This window comes from Dunckerocampus dactyliophorus, chromosome 16, assembly GCF_027744805.1.
Source record: "Dunckerocampus dactyliophorus isolate RoL2022-P2 chromosome 16, RoL_Ddac_1.1, whole genome shotgun sequence".
Taxonomy (NCBI): domain Eukaryota; kingdom Metazoa; phylum Chordata; class Actinopteri; order Syngnathiformes; family Syngnathidae; genus Dunckerocampus; species Dunckerocampus dactyliophorus.
The window spans coordinates 16,521,345-16,543,425 of NC_072834.1; the positions used below are offsets into that span (position 1 = coordinate 16,521,345).

General features: G+C 42.7%; 1 protein-coding gene across 2 annotated transcripts; it reads right to left on the reverse strand.

Moving 5' to 3' along the window:
- Positions 1-1,747: 1,747 nt before the first annotated feature.
- tmem248 (transmembrane protein 248) lies at positions 1,748-14,699 on the reverse strand. Of its 2 annotated transcripts, none has more exons than XM_054755617.1 (7): positions 14,370-14,699; positions 9,484-9,642; positions 8,964-9,252; positions 7,717-7,867; positions 6,631-6,814; positions 6,285-6,427; positions 1,748-4,085 (listed from the first exon to the last, which is right to left on the reverse strand). In XM_054755617.1, the coding sequence occupies exons 1-7, from the start codon at positions 14,370-14,372 to the stop codon at positions 4,052-4,054; spliced, it is 963 nt and encodes a 320-aa protein (XP_054611592.1). In that variant the 5' UTR covers positions 14,373-14,699; the 3' UTR covers positions 1,748-4,051. The 2 variants fall into 2 exon arrangements, with proteins under 2 accessions (XP_054611592.1, XP_054611590.1); XM_054755615.1 differs by having other exon boundaries at positions 6,269-6,427.
- Between the last annotated feature and the right edge of the window lie 7,382 nt (positions 14,700-22,081).

The following is a 22,081-nucleotide window of genomic DNA, read 5'->3' on the forward strand; positions in this document are numbered from 1 at the left end:
TGCCTCTTGTGCAAAAAAAACGTAAAAGACGTATAAATATGTTGTTTGGATTGGGGTTCTACATCTTTGTATTGAAGTTAATATTATTTTATATATACACATTACAGGCCAAAAGTTTGGACACACACAACACAACCCTATGGTCCCAACCCCATTAATAAGGCAAGAAATTCCACTAAGTAACGCTGACAAGGCACACCTGAGAAGTGAAAACCACTTCAGGTGACGACCTCATGAAGCTAATTGAGAGAACAAGGGTTTGCAGCGCTATGGAAAAAAAATAAGACATAAAATACAGTATATGTCTAAAACATAACACATATTTAGAAATATTTCACACATTTTGTTAAGTAAATAATTCCATGTGTTCATTCATAGTTTTCAAAATCTACAATGTAGATGGTCATGAAAATAAAGAAAACACATTGAATAAGAAGGCGTGCCCAACTTTTGGCCTCTACTGTTTCGGCAGAAATCTCTTGTTTATCGCAGTTAATTAGTTCCAGACCCGACCGTGATAAGTGAATTTCCACGAAGCGGGATTCCTTATTTATAAATGGAATGCTTTCGTAGCTAGAGAACAGAAAAGCTTTTTAAAACCTAATAAATACGCCTTTTAACATTAGAGCCCTCTAGACATGAAATAACACCTCTAGAGTTACCTTTACACTCCAATACAGTAGACATAATAACAGAAAATAAGACATTTAAGACATAAGTAAGACTCGCACTGCTGTGTGTTGCTGTAAATGTGTTCCCGAGGGGAGCAGTTTGAGTGGTGGACAGGAAGTGACGACAGGGGTTAAGAGTTGAGTTTCAGCTTGACGTAGGTCACAGCCGCAACAGTAGTGCGTGTTTTTAAGGGATTTTTATTAGAGGTTATTGTGCCCATTTAAATCTGTAATAAAGCCTGTCATTCCTGCAATCAAGTCTGGTCATGAAAAAAATGATTAGACCACACTTGTTTCTTCAGTTTCTTGTTCATTTTAATGCCTGATACAACTAAAGGTACCTTTGTTTTGGACAAATATAACAATGACAACAAAAATAGCTCATAAGAGTTTTTTGGCAGTACAATGCTACAGCTATTCATGTAAGTGATTTTGGTTATCAAGAAAACCATGGAAGTTGCTAGATATCAGCTCTTAAGAGCTATTTTTGTTATCATCATTATATTTGTCCAAACAAATGTACCTTTAGTTGTATCAGGCATTAAAATGGATCAATAAACTGAAGAAACAAGGGTGGTCTAATCATTTTTTCCATGCCTGTATGTCTCACAGAACATTACTGACACCTAGTGGACCAGTTTAGAATACTACATATCGTCACATCTGAACGCATCTTCTGAATGCCTTGTTGGTATTTTCTTTTGCCATTTTTATGCTTGAAAATGCTTAATTTAGGCAAAAAAATATGTAACATTTGGCTAATATGCTGCGAAACGGCACGATTTATGAAAATATTTTTGAAAAAATGTGAAGCGAAGCGGTGAAATTTGAACTGCGACGTGGAAAGGCTATACATATATATTTTTCAAGTATTACAATTCCTTGCTGGAGTTTCTGCCTAGAATGGTATTTTTGGGATACGTGCTCATTTTATTATATTGTAAAATCACAAGCCCTGTGGCAAAAATTCAATATTTTTAATTTCTCGGCGCGATCCAATAAAAACTAGGCTCACACAGACACAAAATTGTTGGGCTACGTTACCTTGGAAGGTGGAAAGAAAGCAGCAGAATGAGTTACCTTAAAGAGACACTTTAATTCACTTTGTATTGATTTACAGCATTCACATCGCATGAAACCTCCGCCTTCCCAAAGTTACGCGAGTCTTTTCTACAAGGATGCAGCTTGATTAGTGCAGAAGGCACACACTTGGCTTCCAACTCTTAAGCTCTGCAGTGCATGTCACCAAGACAACTCAAGGAAACGCCCGATGAGTAGAAATGAATCGCCATTATTGTCGATAAAGCCATTTGTTTAACCAGTGAGAGACACAAACAACATGTTAAGGCCATTTGCAGAGCTGCACAGCGACGACACACACATGAAGGTGTAACAGATGCATGCTTGAATATTATAGTTTGTAGGAAGACTTTGCAATTAAACCCCCCAAAAATGCAAATATTCTCATTATACCTGTTTGATACAATTCCTGTAATATGACACATCAACAAAAACATGATTCAAGTCTTGAAGAAAAAAAAGCAGGATTTAGAAAAAAGTACATTCAACATTTTTAGTTTTCATGGAAATAAATTAAAAAGGTAAGGGGGAAAAAAATGGGGGTGGGGGAAGGCCGATATAGGGGCTTCTCTCAAAGAAAATGTGATAAATTAAAACATCTTGATTGTCAAAGTTGCATGAAATAAAGAAACTTGACTGTAAATGTATACTTTATACACACCATTAAAGAGAATGACACCGCCGTTATGTAGCCAAACACTCCTACCTTTTTGCACATTTTCTTATAATACAGAAAAAATAAATTACTTTAATCATAAATATAATCAATAATGATATATTTTTGGTGAAAGAATACAACTGATACACAATTCAAAATGACCCAAAAAAAATGTATGTGCAAAAAAACCCCAAAACAACTACAACTAACTATGTTTCTAACTATGAGCGACATGTTTGACAGTTCATCATCCCGGAAGACAACGGCCGAAAAGCTAGTCCATGGCAGGTAAGGCAAGTGTTTCTCTTCCAACAAGACAAAATGTGTGAAAACAAACAAAACCAAAACAAAAACTCGAGCTGGATAAACCACAGGAAGAGTAAAGTATGTAATGTTCAGATTCTGCTTAATGTGCTCAAGTGTCTCGCTCGGTGCATTTTAACAGACACCTGCCGAGCATTTTTACCATTTTCACAAAAACATACTTCTTTTTTTAACAGATAAGGAAGAACAGAGCAGATTAGCGTACTAATCAGCCACCATCAACCAGTGAGTAGCCTGCTAGCTGACAAACAAGTCAGCTTAGCCTTGGCTAGCCCTGGTTGCTATTCCGAGTAATCAATGCCGCCTTTCAATTTAGGAAGTGACGCAATCGGCGTTGATGAATTTTCACATTATGCAACGTGTAATGTTTGATGCATAGTCGAGTCCGATGATGGAAAAGTGCACACATCCAATGACGCGAACGTGAATTTACTTGCACTGTTTGAGTTACTATCTTTGGAATGGTACCGTCTGCCACTTCCTTGGGTTTCAAAAACGTCTCTGTCAACCAGGAAGTAACCAGCCAGCGAGATAGCTAACAAACGGACGGAAAAACAAACAAAATTCAGCGCTAATTGTTTAGCTTAGGCTCTCGTGCTGTCTTGAAGAAGTGAATCAGTCGGTGTTTGCCATCAACTTTCACATTATGCGTCAAAGGTTTGCCGCATTGTTGGGTCTTGTGCCATCTCACGTTCTCAGTGTGTTTTAATCAAACAGACCGACTATTTTAACATATTTGGACATTTTAATGAAGAAAAGAAAAAAAAAACCTTTGTAGCGGCTAGCACATCAGGGGTTAGGATCCTTTTTTTTTTTTTTTTTAGCCTAGCGATGCACTTAGGTTATTTGTTACCATTTGTCTGTCAGTCTCAATCGGCCAGGAAGTAGTCTACTGACTCAGACAACCAAATTCAACGCTAATAGTTTAGCCTGGTTTTGCTGCACAATCAGATTCGATGCTAGCAAAGTGCTCCGCCGCATCCCGTTTAGGCGGGCCTTTGTAAATAGATGCATGTTTACCAACAAGCTAGACTGGATGGATGAAAGTGCTGTGATATGGCACCCAACAGGCAAATCAACAGTAATGAACACCAAAATGTTCCTACATCTTATTTCCACCACAGATGCAGGCACTTGTATCTTTGGTTGGACAATCCCAACATTGCGAGGAGGAGTTCAATCATTCACAGGGTGCTTTTGTGCCCCGTCGTCATTTTTTTTTTTTTAAAGTCCAAACAGTGACCACCAGGCAACTGAGTGCTTTTCTCTGGGTCTTTTTGTTTAGAATGACTTTCACATGTGATCTTCTTGTACCGCTTTAAGACGCCCGCTTAACCTTCTGACAGAGCCACCTGGAAGACAAAACCATGGGTTGAAGTGCAGCTGATTCGTTCAAAGCTCCCCCAGTGTGCAAAAGTGACTGTGATGGTGTTCTAACAGTAAAATGAGCTATCATCTCCCTCGCTTTGTTTGCTCACTTTTGATGGAAAAACGCAGGCTTTGCTACACATCAAAAAATATAGCCCAGAGCTCTACCAACTACCCGTCAGTTTGACCATGTTATTTTTCTTCAGCGAATATGCCATGATGTCAAAATGTGAGTGTAATGCTGGCACTACCTTGTGTGTGATATATGGCATCTATTATGTTTACAGGTGCAGCTACACTGGTCACTCGGAGTCAGTAATGTTACATTGATTACAGCCACCACAGGAAGTGCTATACAAAACAGAAAATGATCCTATATTAGGTCATATGTTAGTTTCTCTTATTATGTCTACTGTGTTGTAAAATGTGAGTGTAAAGATGACTATAGGGGTATTATTTCATGTCTAGAGGGCTCTAATAATGTTAAAAAAAACATTTAGTAGGTTGTGGACAGGTTTTCTATGCTCTAACTACGAAAATATTCCATTTCTAAATAAAGAATCGTATTTGGCGGAAATTCACTTATCACGATCGGGTCTGGAACCAATTAACCACAATAAAAGAAGGATTACTGTGTACAGAATGGTTCTTGGAGACCAACACCACTGATCAGCATAAAGCTGCACACACAGTAGGGTTTACTAAAAACTAGGGCTGTGAAAGTTAACGCATTAACGGAAATTTTATTTAACGGCACTACTTTTTTTTTTACATGCCATTGACGCAGGAGTGGATGTGGAGGCAAAAGCTTACAAGGCTATTGAGCTGAAATGGACAAAGAAAATGGTAATTTAGCTTCAAAGTCCTGGCAGATGGCTCTCGCAACAAGACCAAAGTTGTTGGCATCGACTGTCACTGTAAGTTGAGTTGTCACGGAGTAGAAGAGTGACGTTACACTGCAGGTATTTTTTATTGTCATTTATACAGCCGTACCTTGGCATGTGAGTGTCCCAACTAATGAGTGTTTTTTTTTTTTTTTTTTTTTTTTTTTAGATACGAGCAGTCTCTTGGCTGTTTTCTGCTTTGAACTGCGAGCTAAAATTTGGGTCATGGGCTGCGAGTTACCGGCACACATTGCCAAGGACAGCTTTTGGTTGGCTTGTGTCAACATGACTGAAGACGACAAGGCTCTAAATAGCAATAGCAGCACTAGCATTATCAGCACTAGCACTGACATTTCGATACTCCCGGGAGCGCTCAAATGATTTTATTTCGATTCCTAGATTCGTTGCGCACTTCGCCGACCAGAAGAAATAACCGCAAGCACCAACAAAGAAGAAGCGGCTAAAAAGTTTGTCTTAACTTCATAAAAAAAAGAACGGTCGGCTCAGCGCAACACAATGATATCATGCAAAGGAGGGTGCATGATTGAAAATAACACAGTACCTCGTCTTGGTATGATGGATGCTGGACTTCCTCTAAGCAGTCAGAATCAGGGAAGTCAAAACAATAAATGACTTACATTGGTAAGCCAGGGTTTAACCATGCTAGCTGATGTGGAAGTTGGGTGCAAAAAAACGACGGGAGCTGCGGCTAGGCAAGTTTATTATTGGCACAACAGTCTCTGTTAGCAACAGCCGAGGCCTTCTCAACTGACACAACACACTTACGGCCTGCAAAATAAGCGCGGTTTCAGCTATATCCTGTTTACCTGTGTTCACAAAATAAGGGTTTCATAAAAAACAGCTTACACCAACATTGAGGCAGCAAACAAGTATACTACTTTTTAAAAGTAAACATCTTTTGTGAAAGTGCACTCGGGTATAAAGGAACTTTATAACAGTTATATTCAATTTGAATGGTTTGATATTTATATACTGGTTGAAAATAGCCCTGTAAGAAATTCATAATTAATTCAACTTGATGAAACGTTCATGCCATTAAACAATTCATGGGGAAGTTCAGACATTCCATCCAAAAATAACTCATTTAAACCATGCAAACTTTTATGACCACAGAGATTGAAATCTCTACTTATAGATAAGTGTATGTGATTAAATATGAGTTAACTATGGACAAATGCGATTACTCCCGATTAAATATTTGAATTGATTGACAGCCCTACATTCATTCATGATTAGTAGGTGTGGGTTTTTTTTTGTCATACCGGCGTGTGGTCGTACTTTTCGGGGAAGAAATCGGGGCTGCTTTGCCGTACTTTGCCGGGCCTGCCCTTGATGACAGCATAGCAGAACATAGTGATAACCATGACAAACAGGAAGTAGCTTGTATGCATCAGGTGGAGGTTGATGAGGGAGCGGTCATCCTGGTAAGAGAAGAGAGTTTGTTTTTGTTTTGTTTTTTTCAGTACCTTTCTACTCCATATAAATATACGTTTAAAGACACCGTCTCATTGAATAACATGACAAAGTGTCTCTAAAACTTTGCCAGATACTGTGTGTTTTGAAAAGCTAGTATTATTGATACACAAAATGCCTCCGGCCAATAAACAACAAGCAACAGACTTACATCGGGCACAATGACGGTGAGCTTGGGGTTGAGTGCGTGGTACACCTTGCCAATGGCGCCCTTGTAGCACCAGAAGGGGTTGTAGTCCTGGCTGTACTTGGTGTCAGAGTCCCGCACCGTGGTGAACACCTTGTACCAAGAGGTGGCGTTGGTGTACGTCTCCGGCATGCAGTGAGGCGGCTGCCTGCAAAAGGCACCACAAAAAAAAAAAAAAACGCACGTTGTTGATTGGCCAGTTTCAAGGTGTAGTTTATTGTCATATATCAATAATTATGATGAGAGAAAGGAAAAAATACTCATGTAGAGAGGCGCCAACCTCACCATCTTGGGGAACCTCACTCTATTGTCGTTTCACCCATCATCTGTATTGTAGCTTTGTGTGCCGTTACAATGTTAACATTTTTTTTGAGGATAGGGTTAAAATCCATTAATTCCCTCTTGTACGGTTTACAATGTCAATGGCTGCAGCAACCCCTCTAGGCGGAAAAACCTGTATTAACTGCACCCTCTGCAGTAACTAAGTCAAATACATATTGCTTCAAAACAGAAAATATGAATGATTAGTAGAGATGGTCGATATTGGCCTTCTTACCGATATAGCCCAGTGCTTCATTTCCAAAACCGATATCAACCGATACTGATCGGCAGCTCTTTGCTCAAACTAATGTCATGTAATGACTGAACACATGATGCCATTGGATGCACTTCACAAATAAACACTGTTTGTGCAAAATAAGACAAATGCTGCAATATGCAATGAAAGCTATAGACAAAGTGCCATACTTATTTGTAGCATTTTGTCGCAAAAAAATTATCATTAAAAAAAATGAGCAAGAGTCAAACAAAGTAACATGTTCTCCTACTATCAAGTAAGACAGGTTAGTCTTAATAATTAATTCACAAATGAGATACAGATATGAGCCAATCTCATTTTTATGCCAATATCAGCTGATATTATGGTTTGGCCGATATTATCCATCCTTCCTGTTTAGTATGTTAGGTCAGTCAAGTTCTAGCCGTGATGGCTTTCCACCCGTCCCGTCGAGTACTCAAATGGGTAAAGCAGGAGGATCCCGTCAAACTTACACTGTGACCGGGAAGACATTGATGGCGGCTGTGATGGTCATGCAAGTAGTGAAGACCACTTGCTCACAGTGGCCGTGCAATATGCAGTCGTCTGCATTCCAGAAAACGGGCAAGATGAACGTGATGTTGATCTCTTCGTGGGCCTCACGGCCTGAAACACAAACACGCATCAGTGAGTCCATCTTTGGCCTCTTCTTCTTACTTTTCCAGTTCTCTTGCCAGCTATTTAAAACAATAACGACTGTGTGTTCAGTCTTTTGCACTAGATTGTCAATTTTTACTAGTGTATACGCTGTACACTGACTACTTTAAGAATATCCAAGTAGTCCCGGTTAGCCTTGACGGAGGTCTCTTGTGTAGACCTCCGTCAAGGCTAACTAAGTTGGCAAAAATTGTGGCGTGTGGTATTTTTGTGTTTGTATGTCTACTTCATGGCTCATAGAGGATGATAGACAGGGGGTACCGTCGTCATTCTAGGTGCCTAAGACGAGACTTAAGACCAGGGGGGACCGGGCCTTTTCCGTAGTTGGCCCAAAGCTGTGGAATACTCTCCCCTCCATATAAAAATGGCCCCCACAATTGAAATCTTTAAGTCGCGTCGTAAAACTCACTTTTATTCTCTGGCTTTTAACTCGGCGTGAGTCGTGTGGTCCTCTGTGTCTTTTATTCCTTTTTAGTTGTAATTGTTTTATTTATTGTAGTTTTTTATTTTTTTAATTTATTTATTTACCTACTTCTTGGATTTATTGCTTTTATTGTTTTTACTTGTTTTAAATGTTGTACTGTTGTAAGTTTCTTTGTTTTTATTTGATCTTTTAGTTTTTATTGTAGTAATTTGTACTTTTACTTTTTATTTATGATTTTACTAGTCTGTGCAGCACTTTGGAAACAGTGTTTATAAAATGTGCTATATAAATAAAGTGGATTGGATTGGATTGGATTGGATAGGATAGTGGATAGTGCTTCTGATGTCATAGTGGACGCTTATGTCAGAGATTCAAATGCACCTTCATCCAGAGCCCCACCAAAATAATTTATATTCTTTCGCCCATGCATGCATCCTACTCTTTACTGTTTTCAGTTTTAGACATTTACATGAACGTGTATCGAGAATGTCAGAGCACTCATGCTGCTCCCCACAGTGCCGGCAGCACTCGTGAAGCCCACAGACGGTGACGCTACCACCACCATGCATAACTGCAGGAAACCACCAACGACATAAGAGAAACTCAAACATGCACTCTCACCAGACAGCCCGACCTGCTGCCCTAACACGGTGGCGTACAGGTGGGTGATGTTGCGAGAAAAGCCCCCGAATGGACGCTGGGGGTCCAGCGTGAGCGTGATGGGCACCGAGATGTTGACGAAGCCCGGGTCCTCAGAGATCAGCGGGACCTGCGTGCTGGAACGCGCCTGCCCGCTGGTCACCACCAGGCTGTCGGGCGTGGTGGACTCGTTGAGGCCGTGTTTGATGGTCTCGTTCTCAGACACGCAGAAGTCCAGTTCGTTGAAGCGCAGCAGGAACGTGTTCCAGTCCTGGGGAGGGGACATGGTTCATATAAACATGCTCTTTCAAAGTACAAATGTACGCTTGTAGACGCCAACAAGGTATCCCACGGGGCATCACCTCTTGTAATTTTGGTCAATTGTTTTATTTTTATTTTGTAAATACAATCCAAGTATTCAAAATATAACAAACAGCCGTCAGGATTACGCAACTACATTTGTGCGGCTTTCTTCGCCAACTGTAAGCCACGCACACCTCACCTCCGTCAACTCTGGCGACTTGATCTCCTTGATCTTGAAGAAGTAGCCGACAGTGAGGGAAGCGATGGCCACGGCGCTGACGCTGATCATGAAAATCACCAGCGGTGGACGGTTATTGATGTAGCTTCTCAGGTTCTCCAGAGGATTTAACAGGTACACCTGCACCGGAACAACACACAATGTACTGTATGTATGTAAAGTATACTGTATGTGGACACAGGTTACTAAAAACATTAGCATAAGTTAGCATGAGAACTTGGATGTCAGACAAATCTTTTGCTAGCTCTTTGGCCTCTTCTTCTTCTTTTCCTTTCGGCTTTTCCCTTCAGGGGTCGCCACAGCGAATCAATTGCCTCCATCTAACCCTGTCTTCTGCATCCTCTTCTCTCACACCAACTACCTTCATGTCCTCTTTCACTACATCCATAAACCTCCTCTTTGGTCTTCCTCTAGGCCTCCTGCCTGGCAGTTCCAAACTCAGCATCCTTCCATATATTCCCTATCTCTCCTCTGGACATGTCCAAACCATCTCAGTCTGGCCTCTTTGACTTTATCTCCAAAACCTCTAACATGTGCTGTCCCTCTGATGTACTCATTCCTGATCCCTGGTCACTCCCAGAGAGAACCTCAGCATCTTCATGTCCGCTACCTACCGGCTAACCTTCATTCCTCTCCTTTCCAGGGCAAACCTCCACATCTCTAGCTTGTCCTCCACCTGTTCTCTGCTCTCACTGCAGATCACAATGTCATCTGCAAACATCATAGTCCATGGAAATTCCTGTCTAACCTCATCTGTCAGTCTGTCCATCACCATAGGGTTTTTCTTCTGTGACATTAAAGCAGAAACGACAACCACAGAACAGTACACACACCTCTGCCCTGGCTGCTCAGTACAACATGTGTGACGGGACAATGAGGTGACCTTATTGATGTGAAATGAAGAATGAACTGTACTCCAGTATGCATTATGTCAGCACCCAATGTGAAGAGAAACACATCAGAGTTAATAGTGAGTACACACAGTGCTTACCCTAAACCAGTAGTCCTCAACCTTTTTTGACCCATGGACCCACAGTGTTCCCAAAAATCTCCCGCGGGGAGGGGGGGCATCAAATGCCATCACATTTGATGCCCTCAGATATTTGATGGCTAACGTAGAATCTGACACTTTTATACTTTTTTTTTTTCAAAATGGCGCCGTGTGAGTGGCTGCCGGTTACAGCAGCTCTGTACTTTTCTTCCACCTTTTAGTGTTTTTATAGTATTTTAGTCTTCTTCTTACTTTTTCTTTTGGTCGCATCTGGTCGAGTGTGCAGTTATGGAGGTTGATATTGTTACTTTTCTAGTCTGCGCCTTGATGCTCTTTGAACTTTTCAGTTCAACTGTGGGAAACCTCTTCAGCCACGGCTCCCCATTCAACCAAGGCTCCATTGTTTACACCCGGGATCAGCTGTTAGCCCTGTGCCACACACCCCCTCTCTGCGCGGCGAGGCCGGAGATCCCCAAAGAGCTGCGGAGGAGCAGAAGAGGATGCAGGTCGGGAGTGAAGTGCAAGAAGCGGAAAAGACGGTACAAGCCATGTCTACCGTCTGTCATCATGGGGAACGTAAGATCTCTCCCCAACAAGATGGAAGAGCTAACGGCGCTGACCCGACTGCAGAGGGAGTACCGGGAATGCAGCCTCATGTGCTTCACGGAGACGTGGCTGAGTGAACTTTCTCCGGATTCACACGTCACAATGGACGGATTCCAGCTGGTACGAGCGGACAGGAATGCAACAGAGAGCGGTAAGAAGAAGGGAGGGGAAATCGCTGTGTTTGGTGCCACCCGGGACACATCTGTGTGAAGGAGCAACTGTGCACCAGAGACGTGGAACTGTTAGCGGTTAGCATGCGGCCATACTACCTTCTGAGGGAGTTTTCACATGTTATTGCTATGACTGTGTACATCCCCCCCTCAGCGGTCGCTGCTGCAGCTATAGAGCAGATCCACACCATCGTCTCTCAACTTCAGAACCAGCACCCCCAATCCCTCCTCCTCATCTCCGGTGACTTCAATAATGCTTTCCTGTCCTCTGCTCTTCCCACCTTCACCCAGTATGTCAAATGCCACACTAGAGACAATAAAACTTTGGACCTCCTGTATGCAAACATCAAGGATGCATACACCTCATCCCCCCTCCCCCCGCTGGGTCGTTCTGATCACAACCTCGTCCATCTCGTCACAGACTACACTCCAGTAGTGAATAGACGACCCCCTGTGAAGAGGCCTGTGAAGCAGTGGTCTGAGGAGAGCAGTGCTAGGCTCAGAGACTGCTTCTAGACAACAGACTTGGAAGCGCTCTGTAGTCCCCATGGCAGTGACATTGACAGCATGACACACTGCATCACAGACTATATCAACTTCTGTGTGGAGAACACTGTGCCCTCCAAGTTGGTGCGGTGTTTTCCCAACAACAAACCCTGGGTGACCTCTGAGATTAAGGCCCTGCTGAACAAGAAGAAGAGGGTCTGTGCAGAGTCCAGAGGGAACTCCGGTATAAGATCAGGAAAAGAAAGGACTGCTACAGGAGGAGACTGGAGAAGCGGCTGGAGGAGAATAATGCCAGGGAAGTCTGGAGAGGCCTGCAGACCATCACAGGCCGTGGTAAAGGAGTGGGGAGAGACCAAGCCAGTGGGGACAAGATCTGGGCAGATGAACTCAATCTGTTTTTCAACAGATTTGAGTCTGCCCCCCTCCCTCCCCTACCCACTCACCACTCTTCACCCCCACATCCCCATCCCAGCCATCCTCTACCCCCCTCTCCATAACTGATGATCAGGTGAGACGTCAGCTGAAGAAGATCAAGGCAAGGAAGGCCCCGGGACCGGACAGCATCAGCCCTAGAATCCTCAAGGACTGTGCTGACCAGCTCTGTGGAGTTCTCAGGCACTTGTTCAATATCAGCCTGAGCCTGGAGAAAGTCCCGGCCCTGTGGAAGACCTCCTGTGTGGTCCCGATACCAAAAGACACCGCGTCACAAGGAGCCTAACCACTTCAGGCCTGTTGCCTTGACCTCTCACCTGATGAAGACCATGGATTATCCTGCAGCACCTGCGACCCCTGGTGGGCACTCAGCTGGACCCCCTGCAGTTTGCTTACCGGCCTCGGATCGGATTGGACGATGCAGTGATCTACCTGCTGCACAGATCACTGCTACACCTGGAGGACAGCGGGAGCGCTGTGAGGGTCATGTTTTTTGACTTCTCCAGTGCCTTTAACACCATCCAGCCGTCACTACTCAGAGTGAAGATGGAGAGTGTGGGAGTAGACCAACACCTGACTGCATGGGTTATAGACTACCTCACCAACAGACCACAGTATGTGAGGCTCCGTCACTGTGTGTCTGACATGGTACTCTGCAGCACAGGTGCCCCTCAGGGTACGGTGCTCTCCCCTTTCCTCTTCACCCTCTACACCTCGGACTTCACACACAACTCCACACAGTGTCACATCCAGAAGTTCTCCGATGACAGAGCCATTGTTGGTTCAGAGGGGAATGATCTGGAATACAGGACGGTCATCAGGGACTTTGTCAGCTGGAGTGAGCTTAACCAGCTGCAACTCAACACCAGCAAGACAAAGGAGATGATCATTAACTTCCACAGGAAAACATCTCACTTCACACCGGTGAACATCCCGGGAGCGGACATAGAGTTGGTAGACAGCTACAAATTCCTGGGTGTTCACCTTAACAACAAACTGGACTGGTCCGTCAACACCCACGCCCTCTTCAAGAAGGGCCAGAGTCGCCTCCACCTGCTGAGGAGACTGAGGTCCTTTGGTGTGTGCAGGACTCTTTTACGGACCTTTTATGACTCTGTGGTGGCCTCAGCCATCTTCTATGCTGTGGGCTGCTGGAGAGGGGGCAGCACGGACAGGGACAGGAGCAGGATCAATAGGCTGATCAGGAGAGCGAGCTCTGTCCTGGACGGTCCTCTGGACTCCGTGGAGGAAGTGGGGGAGAGAAGGTTGTTGGCTAAGCTGACATCCATCATGGACAACACCTCTCACCCGCTACATGACACTGTTGTTTCCCTGGGCAGCTCCTTCAGCAGCAGACTGTTACACCCACGGTGTAAGAAGGAGAGGTTCCACAGGTCCTTCATACCGACCGCTGCCGAGGCTCTACAACACCTGCACCACCTGAACCATGTTGTAGTCAATATGCAAGTATTCTTTACTTGCGTATCTTGCTTGCTGCTGTAACAAGTGAATTTCCCCGCTGTGGGATAAATAAAGTACAAATACAATACAGCCTTTCTTGTGCCCAATGCCATTCCTCATGCACTGTAACTTTTACTCCATATATTCTTTTCCTATCCTTAAAGCAAACCAGCATTTGACTCTGGAACAATAATGAAATTAATACAGTTCTCTTTGCTTCCTATGAAGGTTTAAAAAGTGTCCTACTTCAAATTATTTGTAAAATAGGAACATAATATACTGTATGCTGCAATATATTCCTGTTCTTACATAAGACATAATGTATAATCTCAGACTAAGAATTTTACAGGCTATTGCTTATTTATGAATGTGTCCAATGGCAATTCCCATGCAACTTTTACTCCATGTATTGTTTGAATGTCCTTAAATATTCACGCTGAAGGTGCACGACACGCGAACCCTGACATTTGTGTACTTTACAATGAGGAACACAATTTCAGGTTATTATTATAATGACTTTATGAATTTTAAAAAACAGTGTTGTGTCTGTAGCTGTGCACCTTGTGATAGGCTAATCTAGCTGCCTGGCCCTGTGACAGCTGTTTCAAAGAGCAGAGGTCGGGTTTTTGATGTAACTAGTAAAAAGATAATTAGTGATGGAATGATAAATGAGGCCTTACCATTTTCTCTGAGAGTGGAAACGGCTGTCGTGGGAGCTCCGTGGATCAACCGAAAGGCGACTGTTGTGCTAGTCGAGCCCCTCGCTAGCTGCCTGTGCTTGGCTAGCCCGTTAGCCTCCCTTGTCGGCTAGCCCCTGAATATAACGCTGAAAAACAAGCGTTCAGTAGGGACGGCCGGGCTTGTTGCCCAACAAACAACGCCGACGACACGTCCCATTCTCCTCTGTGTTGTTTTTGCTGAGGTAACAACCAGAACTTGTTTGTTACGCGTAGCCAGTGATTACGTCAGGAGTGAATTCGGGTGGGCAGACTCCGCCCATCCGCAGTGCGCGGCTGTAGTTTACAAGCTCGGATTCTTCTTCGGTTTTATGGCGGTTGGCATCCATTACTTTAGTGCATTACCGCCTCCTTTCAGTTGTGTCTTAGCTGCAGTCACAACCTCACTAGTGCCACACGGAAACATATACTCCTTTCCCCAGAATAAATATAACACCTTCCCTCATATTCTATCAGACAACCCTGTTGGGCCAAATGAACAAAGACTTGGAAGGGGAAACGATGGTAATGCCAGTCCTTGGTTGTTGGCGCGACTTGGACTGAGCAAAGGAGGACTTATATCAAATGTACCGTTGGAAATGCCTATGGTTGAGGTGAAGACAGAAATCAGAGGTGGCAAAATAACAGAGGCTAAACGACTCCAAACCAGCAGAGGAGGACTAAAAAGTGACAGTTTGTCTGTACTACTTGTTTTTGAAAAGACAATGCCGACAGAGATACGTCTCGGGTGTATGAATTTCAGGGTGAGGGAGTACTTCCCACAACCACTGAGATGCTATAAATGCCAGAGAACGGGACACACAGCACAGCAATGTCAATGGAGGCAAAGGTGTGCAAAATGTGGTGGACAACATGACTATGGAAGTGTGCTTGCGATGCTAAGCTAAAATGTTGCAATGGCGCATATGCTGGATGTGAAGTTCAAAGACACCCCACAGAAGTGCAAAAATATAAAAGAGAGAATAAGGTATCATATGCGGATGCAGTAAAGAATATAGGTATGTGTGTTATTAAGCAAAATAAACGAATAGAGACTCAGGAAAGTCATACAGGACATGCAGTAGGACTTCCTCAGCGAACGGGCCATACAAGATCTCAATTAGAATGGACTGCCGCCCAACAGAAATGTAACCATAAGTGTGCAATAGCAGAAGACACCTTAGTTGTAAAGAAAAAGAACTTTGTAGTTGAGGCCATCAGGCAAGAAAGGAAAAGTGACAGGATCAAAATGGTTGTGGAAGCTGCAGAACAATATTTAAACATCAAAGACCTGAAAGCGGGAGAAATACATAGCATGTTGACTATACAGAATGATGCAGGCTCCAATGGTACTCCACATCCTACAATGGAATGCAAGACGTTTAATAGCGAACAGACAAGAAGTTAAGAAATATATAGGAAAAGACGTGATATTATGTGTGTGCAAAAAACATGGCTTAGACCCCATCCCATCTGGATTATGTGTTGTATGGATATGAATGAGCTAGATTTGATAGAAAAGAAAACCAAGGGGGAGGGTATGCAACATTTGTAAGGGATGGAATAATATAGAATAGAATAGCAACGTTAACAGAAATAGAGTGTGTGATTATTGAAATACATCAGGCAAATAGAAATATAATCATTATTAATATATACAACCCCTGTAAACTATGGAGAAGATAATAAGGAGGAATGGTGTTAGAGAGATCTGGTGTGGGGACTTTAATGCACATAATAGTTTATGGGGAAGTAAGCAAACCAATGACAATGGAGCAGAAGTTGAAGAATTCATGGATGTCAAACAGTTAGTATGCTTAAACAGGGGAAATGGTACAAGAATAGATATACGATCAAACATAATGTCATGTATTATGTTAACTCTGGTTTCACATAATTTGTCAATTTCCTGTGAATGGTATGTAAATGAAAACACAAGTATAGGAAGTGATCATTTCCAGATAATATGTTCAATAAACACTGAAGTAGATATCCAAGAAAGACCCAGACATAAAAAGTGGTACTTTTCAAAAGCGGATTGGGGAAAATTCAAGGAGGAATGTAGTAAAGCAGCAAATTCAGTACCAATGGGATGTGGTATAGAGGAATGAGCAGTTAAGATCGCAAATAAGATAATAGATGCAGCAATGAAAAGTATACCTTGTAAGTCAGATGGAGTGGAAAGGAAAATGGTCCCATGGTGGAATGAAAAGTACACAACAGCTATAAAAGAGCGGAATAGTGCGCTAAGAAGGTTAAGGAAGAGTCTCAGTCGAGAAAATTTAATAAATTACCAGAGAAAAAACGCTATAGCTTGAAGAGTAATTAAGAACAGTAAACAAAACGCATGGTGTGATTACGGCTCTGCTATTGGAAGGGAAATCAAGATAGGAGATGTGTGGTCAATGCTGAAGAAGAAGTGGGAAAAAAGTGTTTGTTAAATTTATTTATTTATTTATTTATTTTACCCCTGTCCTGTCCAGCCTTTAAAGCAGATAGAATTGTAGATCTAAATGCCGTCAAGTGCTCAACAGATTTACTCTGCCAGGGAGAAGTGTGATATACACTTCCCCTGTTATACAGAATTTATTTGACTTTGATGCTTGTTATTAAGCAAATTTGGAGCGACCGGACCGGAGCAGGAGGGGACAGAGAAGAAGAGAAAAGAAAACAGGGGGAGGTGCGGAGATGAGAGGGGGACAAAAAAAAAGAGACAAGAGACAAGGACAACAGCAGCAACAACAACAATTGTGACAACAAGAACAGAACAACAGAAACATACAGAACGACATCAGCAAATAAATGTCTGTGACAACTATAAAGACGAACAAGGACATAAGGACAAAGGACAAAACAATATCACCAACCACAATGACAACGCTGTCAATGACAATCACACATAATAGTAGTCATGAAATGATGAACTATGATAGTGATCACAATGACAATACCGCATTGAAACAGTCACACATAATTGTAGTAATGAAATGATTATCTATGATAGTGAACAGAATGATAATTACTGTAATGCACATCATTGTAAAAAAAACTATAGTCATACTGCTGATATCACCGTCGCTGTAATAAAACCAACAACATAATAACACCCTGGTTAACTCAGTGAGTAATGTGGGGAAGTACGTATGTACTGTGAGTGTGCATATGTACAGGTATCTCTGTATGTGGGGAAGACTTCATATATATAAAGGTGCAATAATGTGTGGGCGTGTAATTGTCACTGAGAATGCATGAAAGGAAAGGGGCCGCCTTCCACCTCCCAGAGAGCCCCGCCCAAAATAGCCAGGCCGAGCCACCACCGTCAGAAGGCCACCAGGCCCACAGGGGCAGGCAGCACAAAGATCAGTGCCCCAAGAGCCAGCCGAGAGAGCCCTCCCCCCCGGGAAGACCAGCAAGGGGCCGAAGAGAGGTAATCCCAGCCAAAGACAGGGCGCCGGCGGGCCGGAGGACAGCCAACCCCTGAGACAAGCGAGAGATCAAACCCCACAAAGGCAGATGAGTACCAGGGGTCAAAAACTGGCAGGCCCAGAGACGCCCCCACAACCGGAAAGAAGCCCGCCCACGCCGGAAGCGCCAATCCCCCGCCACCACCACCCCTACCCCAGGGAACGGAGCCCAGCCCGCCCCGGGCCAACCCCCGCCCGACCCCCGACACAGGACCGCCCCGCCCAGGGATGCAGGAGGCACACCCTCCACCCACCCGGTGGAGGCACGGGCGGCAGAGATGTATCACTCAGCACCCGACCCCACGGAGCAAACCCCTGAATGCCACCCCCCCCAAAAATAAATAACTAAAATAAATAAATAAATAAAAGTACACACACACACGCACGCACGTACGCACATACACACTCCTACAGTAGGACGCCGCCAGCAAGGCAGACAGAGGAGGAAAGCGGGAAACTGAGCAAGCGGGCGGGGAAAATGGGCGAGCAGCCAGGCGAACCACCACACAGTGCCAACCGACACCCGTGGGCCAGCAAACCCCGGAGAGGGTTTGCTGCTCGGCTGCCGTGTGGGGTCGTCCGGTGTGGGGTGTGGGGGCATCTGCTTAGGCGCTGGGCGGGGGGCCGCTCCTCTCGTGGGCCCTGTCGTGCGGTGCTTGCTTCTCTGTCCCTCCCTGTGTATGTAGAGCTTTGATGAGAGCAACTGTAGATTGTGGAAGTTTTGTTTATGGAGCTGCAGCTAAAACACATTTAATGAAAATAGAAAGAAACATTCACAAAGCATTTAGGATCTGTACAGGTGCATTCAGATCAACACCAATTAAAGCAATGCAGGTTGAGTTACAGTAGAAGTACCGTATGACCTGAGAAGATATAAACTTATATTGACATATTGGAGTTAACTTAAGGGATGTAGGCATAGGGAGGGAGGGAGTATAATACAACTAAAAGTAATAGTTTTGAATGGATAATTAAAGATAACAAACAATATAACAAACAATATACACATTAATAATTCTACACCCTTAAGTAACGTTCCTATCTGGCTATTTCCAAAACCTTAAGTAGATATGCATATAACAAAGTTAAAAAGTAAGTGGGAAGATGGTGAAAAAGGACGTAAAACAAGTCAATAACAAGTATAAGAAACAAATACTACAGTTATTTAGATATTTATGCAGATGAATCAAAAAATGAAGAAGGGAAAGTGGGGATTGGAATCTACAGTATGTACCATCAATGAACTATAGCATTGCAAAACGATTACCAGATCAGATTTCAGTTAATACAGCAGAAATGATGGCCATTATTATTGGTTTACAATGGACAGAGGAAATAAAACCAGATAGAGTGGTATGTTGTGTGGACTCTCTGGCAGCCTTATACAGTATTAAACATATGGAATCAAGTCGAGAGGATTTACTATTAGAAATACATCAAAGCCTATTCCAATTACGCATGTTAAAAATAGAAATAAGGTTCTACTCACGGAATGAGGCAGCAGATAGAATTGCTAAAATAGGGATTAGAAGGAATGATATTATAAAGGTACCTGCTGGTAAAGGTGAAGTAAAGGCAATAACCAAAAAACAAATGATGGAGAAATGGCAAAGCAGGTGGGACGAGGACAGTAGAGGAGTACAAAAATCTATCCGTGCACAAGGGGAGGAAAAACAGAAAAGAGGAAACTGTGTTAAATAGGATGAGGTTCAGTCAAATTAAATGACACAATGTTTTTGGTAGGGAAATGCCAATCGAAAGTATGTATGGAGTGCAAAAATATAGGGAAGAGCGTGTAAAGTTAAGGAAAATGATGACTAAGGTAGGAAAGGAATGCAGCATTGAGGGTTTTTTAGGAACAGTTGGGGAGGGGGTTAGAGATATACAGAGGGAGGTGATAGAATATTTGAAGGGCACAGGATTGCATAATAGAAAATAGATAATTATTCAAATATTTTAATATAGTGTTATTATTAATATTATTATTAGTATTCGTAGTTTCCTCTCATTATCTGAATTATTATAAAATAAGACACATGGCCCATGTTCTCTGGTACAGTAGGTGGCGGTATGCACCTTTAAAGTCATGGTTGCAACCCGCCATTAAACCAAAAGAAGAAGAAGAAGACTTTGAAGAGTGTGTCGAGTAATCAGTGTAGCCACAAAGCGAAGTGTGGTTCGAAGTGTGGTTCGGTGACGTCAGCGATGACGCTTGAACCGTCCTGAATCACCGCACCACGTGACTGATTCAGGAAGTGGTTCGCTGGTTTGGGGTACACCACTGAACTCTATACTACAGTGGTCGGCCATCTTGCTTCACCCAAAAAAAGCACACACGCATACACATACATGTATCTTCAGTCACTACATTTATTATGTTTCGGTATAAAAATTAACACTAATTAACAAAAATTCCATTGAAACAGAGTAAATACTACTAGACCCAAATCTCAAAATTTCCCTCCAGTTTAAGTTTTTTCCTACCTCTATGGCGTGAAATTACAATGCATAACAACTCAATTTCAGTGTGCACAAGGTATTTGTTATGATATGGATCTACGTAGTATCAAAGTTAAATGCTAACATACCTTTAGAAGATGATCAGGAAAGTCAAGTATTGTTGGAACTGCATTTTGTCGCAATCTAACAGTCTGGCCGGTCCTGTCGAAGTTCACCTCGGTGAAATGACTACAACAGAGTTGCGATCTGGCTGCAGGAATCCACCTGTCTCTCCGCATATTTACGACCCATTGCTTTAGAAGTTGAGCATTGTGGTGTGGAAATCTAAAAGAGAATAAGGGGTCATTTACAACTACTTAGATGAAAAGATGCTTACAGTTTTAAAGTATCTATTTTATCAACTATTTTTTATTATTTATAAGCATTTACCTACCTGTGAAATGTAAGTCTCTTCTCGCGATTTTCACGAGTATCACGATTTGTGAAATTAATAGCAGCACAAGACAGCATCTCAAACTACTCTTAGGCTTTCCTGTTTTGGGTGAAACAACATGGCTACTTGACTTGACTTGACTTGACGGTGACTTCAAGCCTCCAATGCGCAGCAAGCGATCGGGGCCATTCCAGTTATAGAGTTCAGTGGGGACACCGCCTATCATTTGAACTAGCAAAATGCGATGGAGTCCCCCGCACATCTTGTGTCGTTTGTTTGGACTTCTTTTTTTTTTTCCCCCTGTCCTGTCCAACTTTAAAGCAGATAGAATTGTAGATCTAAATGCCGTCAAGTGCTCAACAGATTTACTCTGCCAGGGAGAAGTGTGATCCCTTTGTGTATTATACTGTATTATACTTCCTGCACCTCAGTATCACATGCTCAACCGACTCCTCTTCCTGACATTCTTCAGACATTCCCGCTTCCCCAGAACTTTCAATGTTGTGTTAACAGCACAGTGTCCTATAGCCTTAATCTTGTCATCACCAATTCTTAAATACTTGACCTTTTGCTGGATTTGATACAAGTGTCTTCCTCTGTTCTCTGTCCCACATGCTTTGCCAAATTTGTCTCATTTTCCCCCTTATTATGCTTTTCACCTCTGACTTGCATTTCAACCATACTTACCCTCAGTGCCCTCTTTGCTAACTTGTCTGCCCTTTCATTCACTTGCACCCCTACATGTTGGACTTGGCCCCCCTTGTTTATCTTTGACTGTGTGCAAAATCTGATAAAGAATGTCTGCCTGCTGCTGCTTCTTTGTCGTTTAACGGCGGATACCGCCGCCACCCTCCGGATGTGAATCGCGCTTGAGCGCTCCCGTAAGGAAGGTGTCAAAACATTGAGTGGCCGATCCTGCAAATTGTGGTATCAAATACTAACAAAATACAGGGTCATTGCCAATACTGATACCTTTTACTTTTTGCTTGACATTTTTTCAAGATTGCGGAATGATTTTTTTAACAAATAAACAAAACTTATGTGAACAATTTAAATTTAAATCAGCTTTTTTTGCACCTTATTTTGTTTGTATTTTACATATTTTTTATTGCCTTACATTGTTGTAATTTATCGTATTTGTTGCATGTTGCAGTAAAATTTAAAATCCTGCCAGATTTGCCTGTTCTGTTCATTCATTACTGACAATATGCTCACACCAGGAAAATTGTCCGCTGGCATCTTGGTATTAATCAATTTATAATACCAGGATATTTGTGGGAGCTTGCCAATACAACCAAAAGATAACCAAAAAGCACAAC

Bases quoted from the DNA above. Each gene is read 5' to 3' on its own strand.
- tmem248 (XM_054755615.1), bottom strand. The intron at 6,815-7,716 runs GTAAGTTTGACG...TGCCTTTTGCAG, and splicing joins AATGTCTTCCCGGTCACAGT to GCAGCCGCCTCACTGCATGC. The intron at 6,428-6,630 runs GTAAGTCTGTTG...TTCTCTTACCAG, and splicing joins TCACCGTCATTGTGCCCGAT to GATGACCGCTCCCTCATCAA.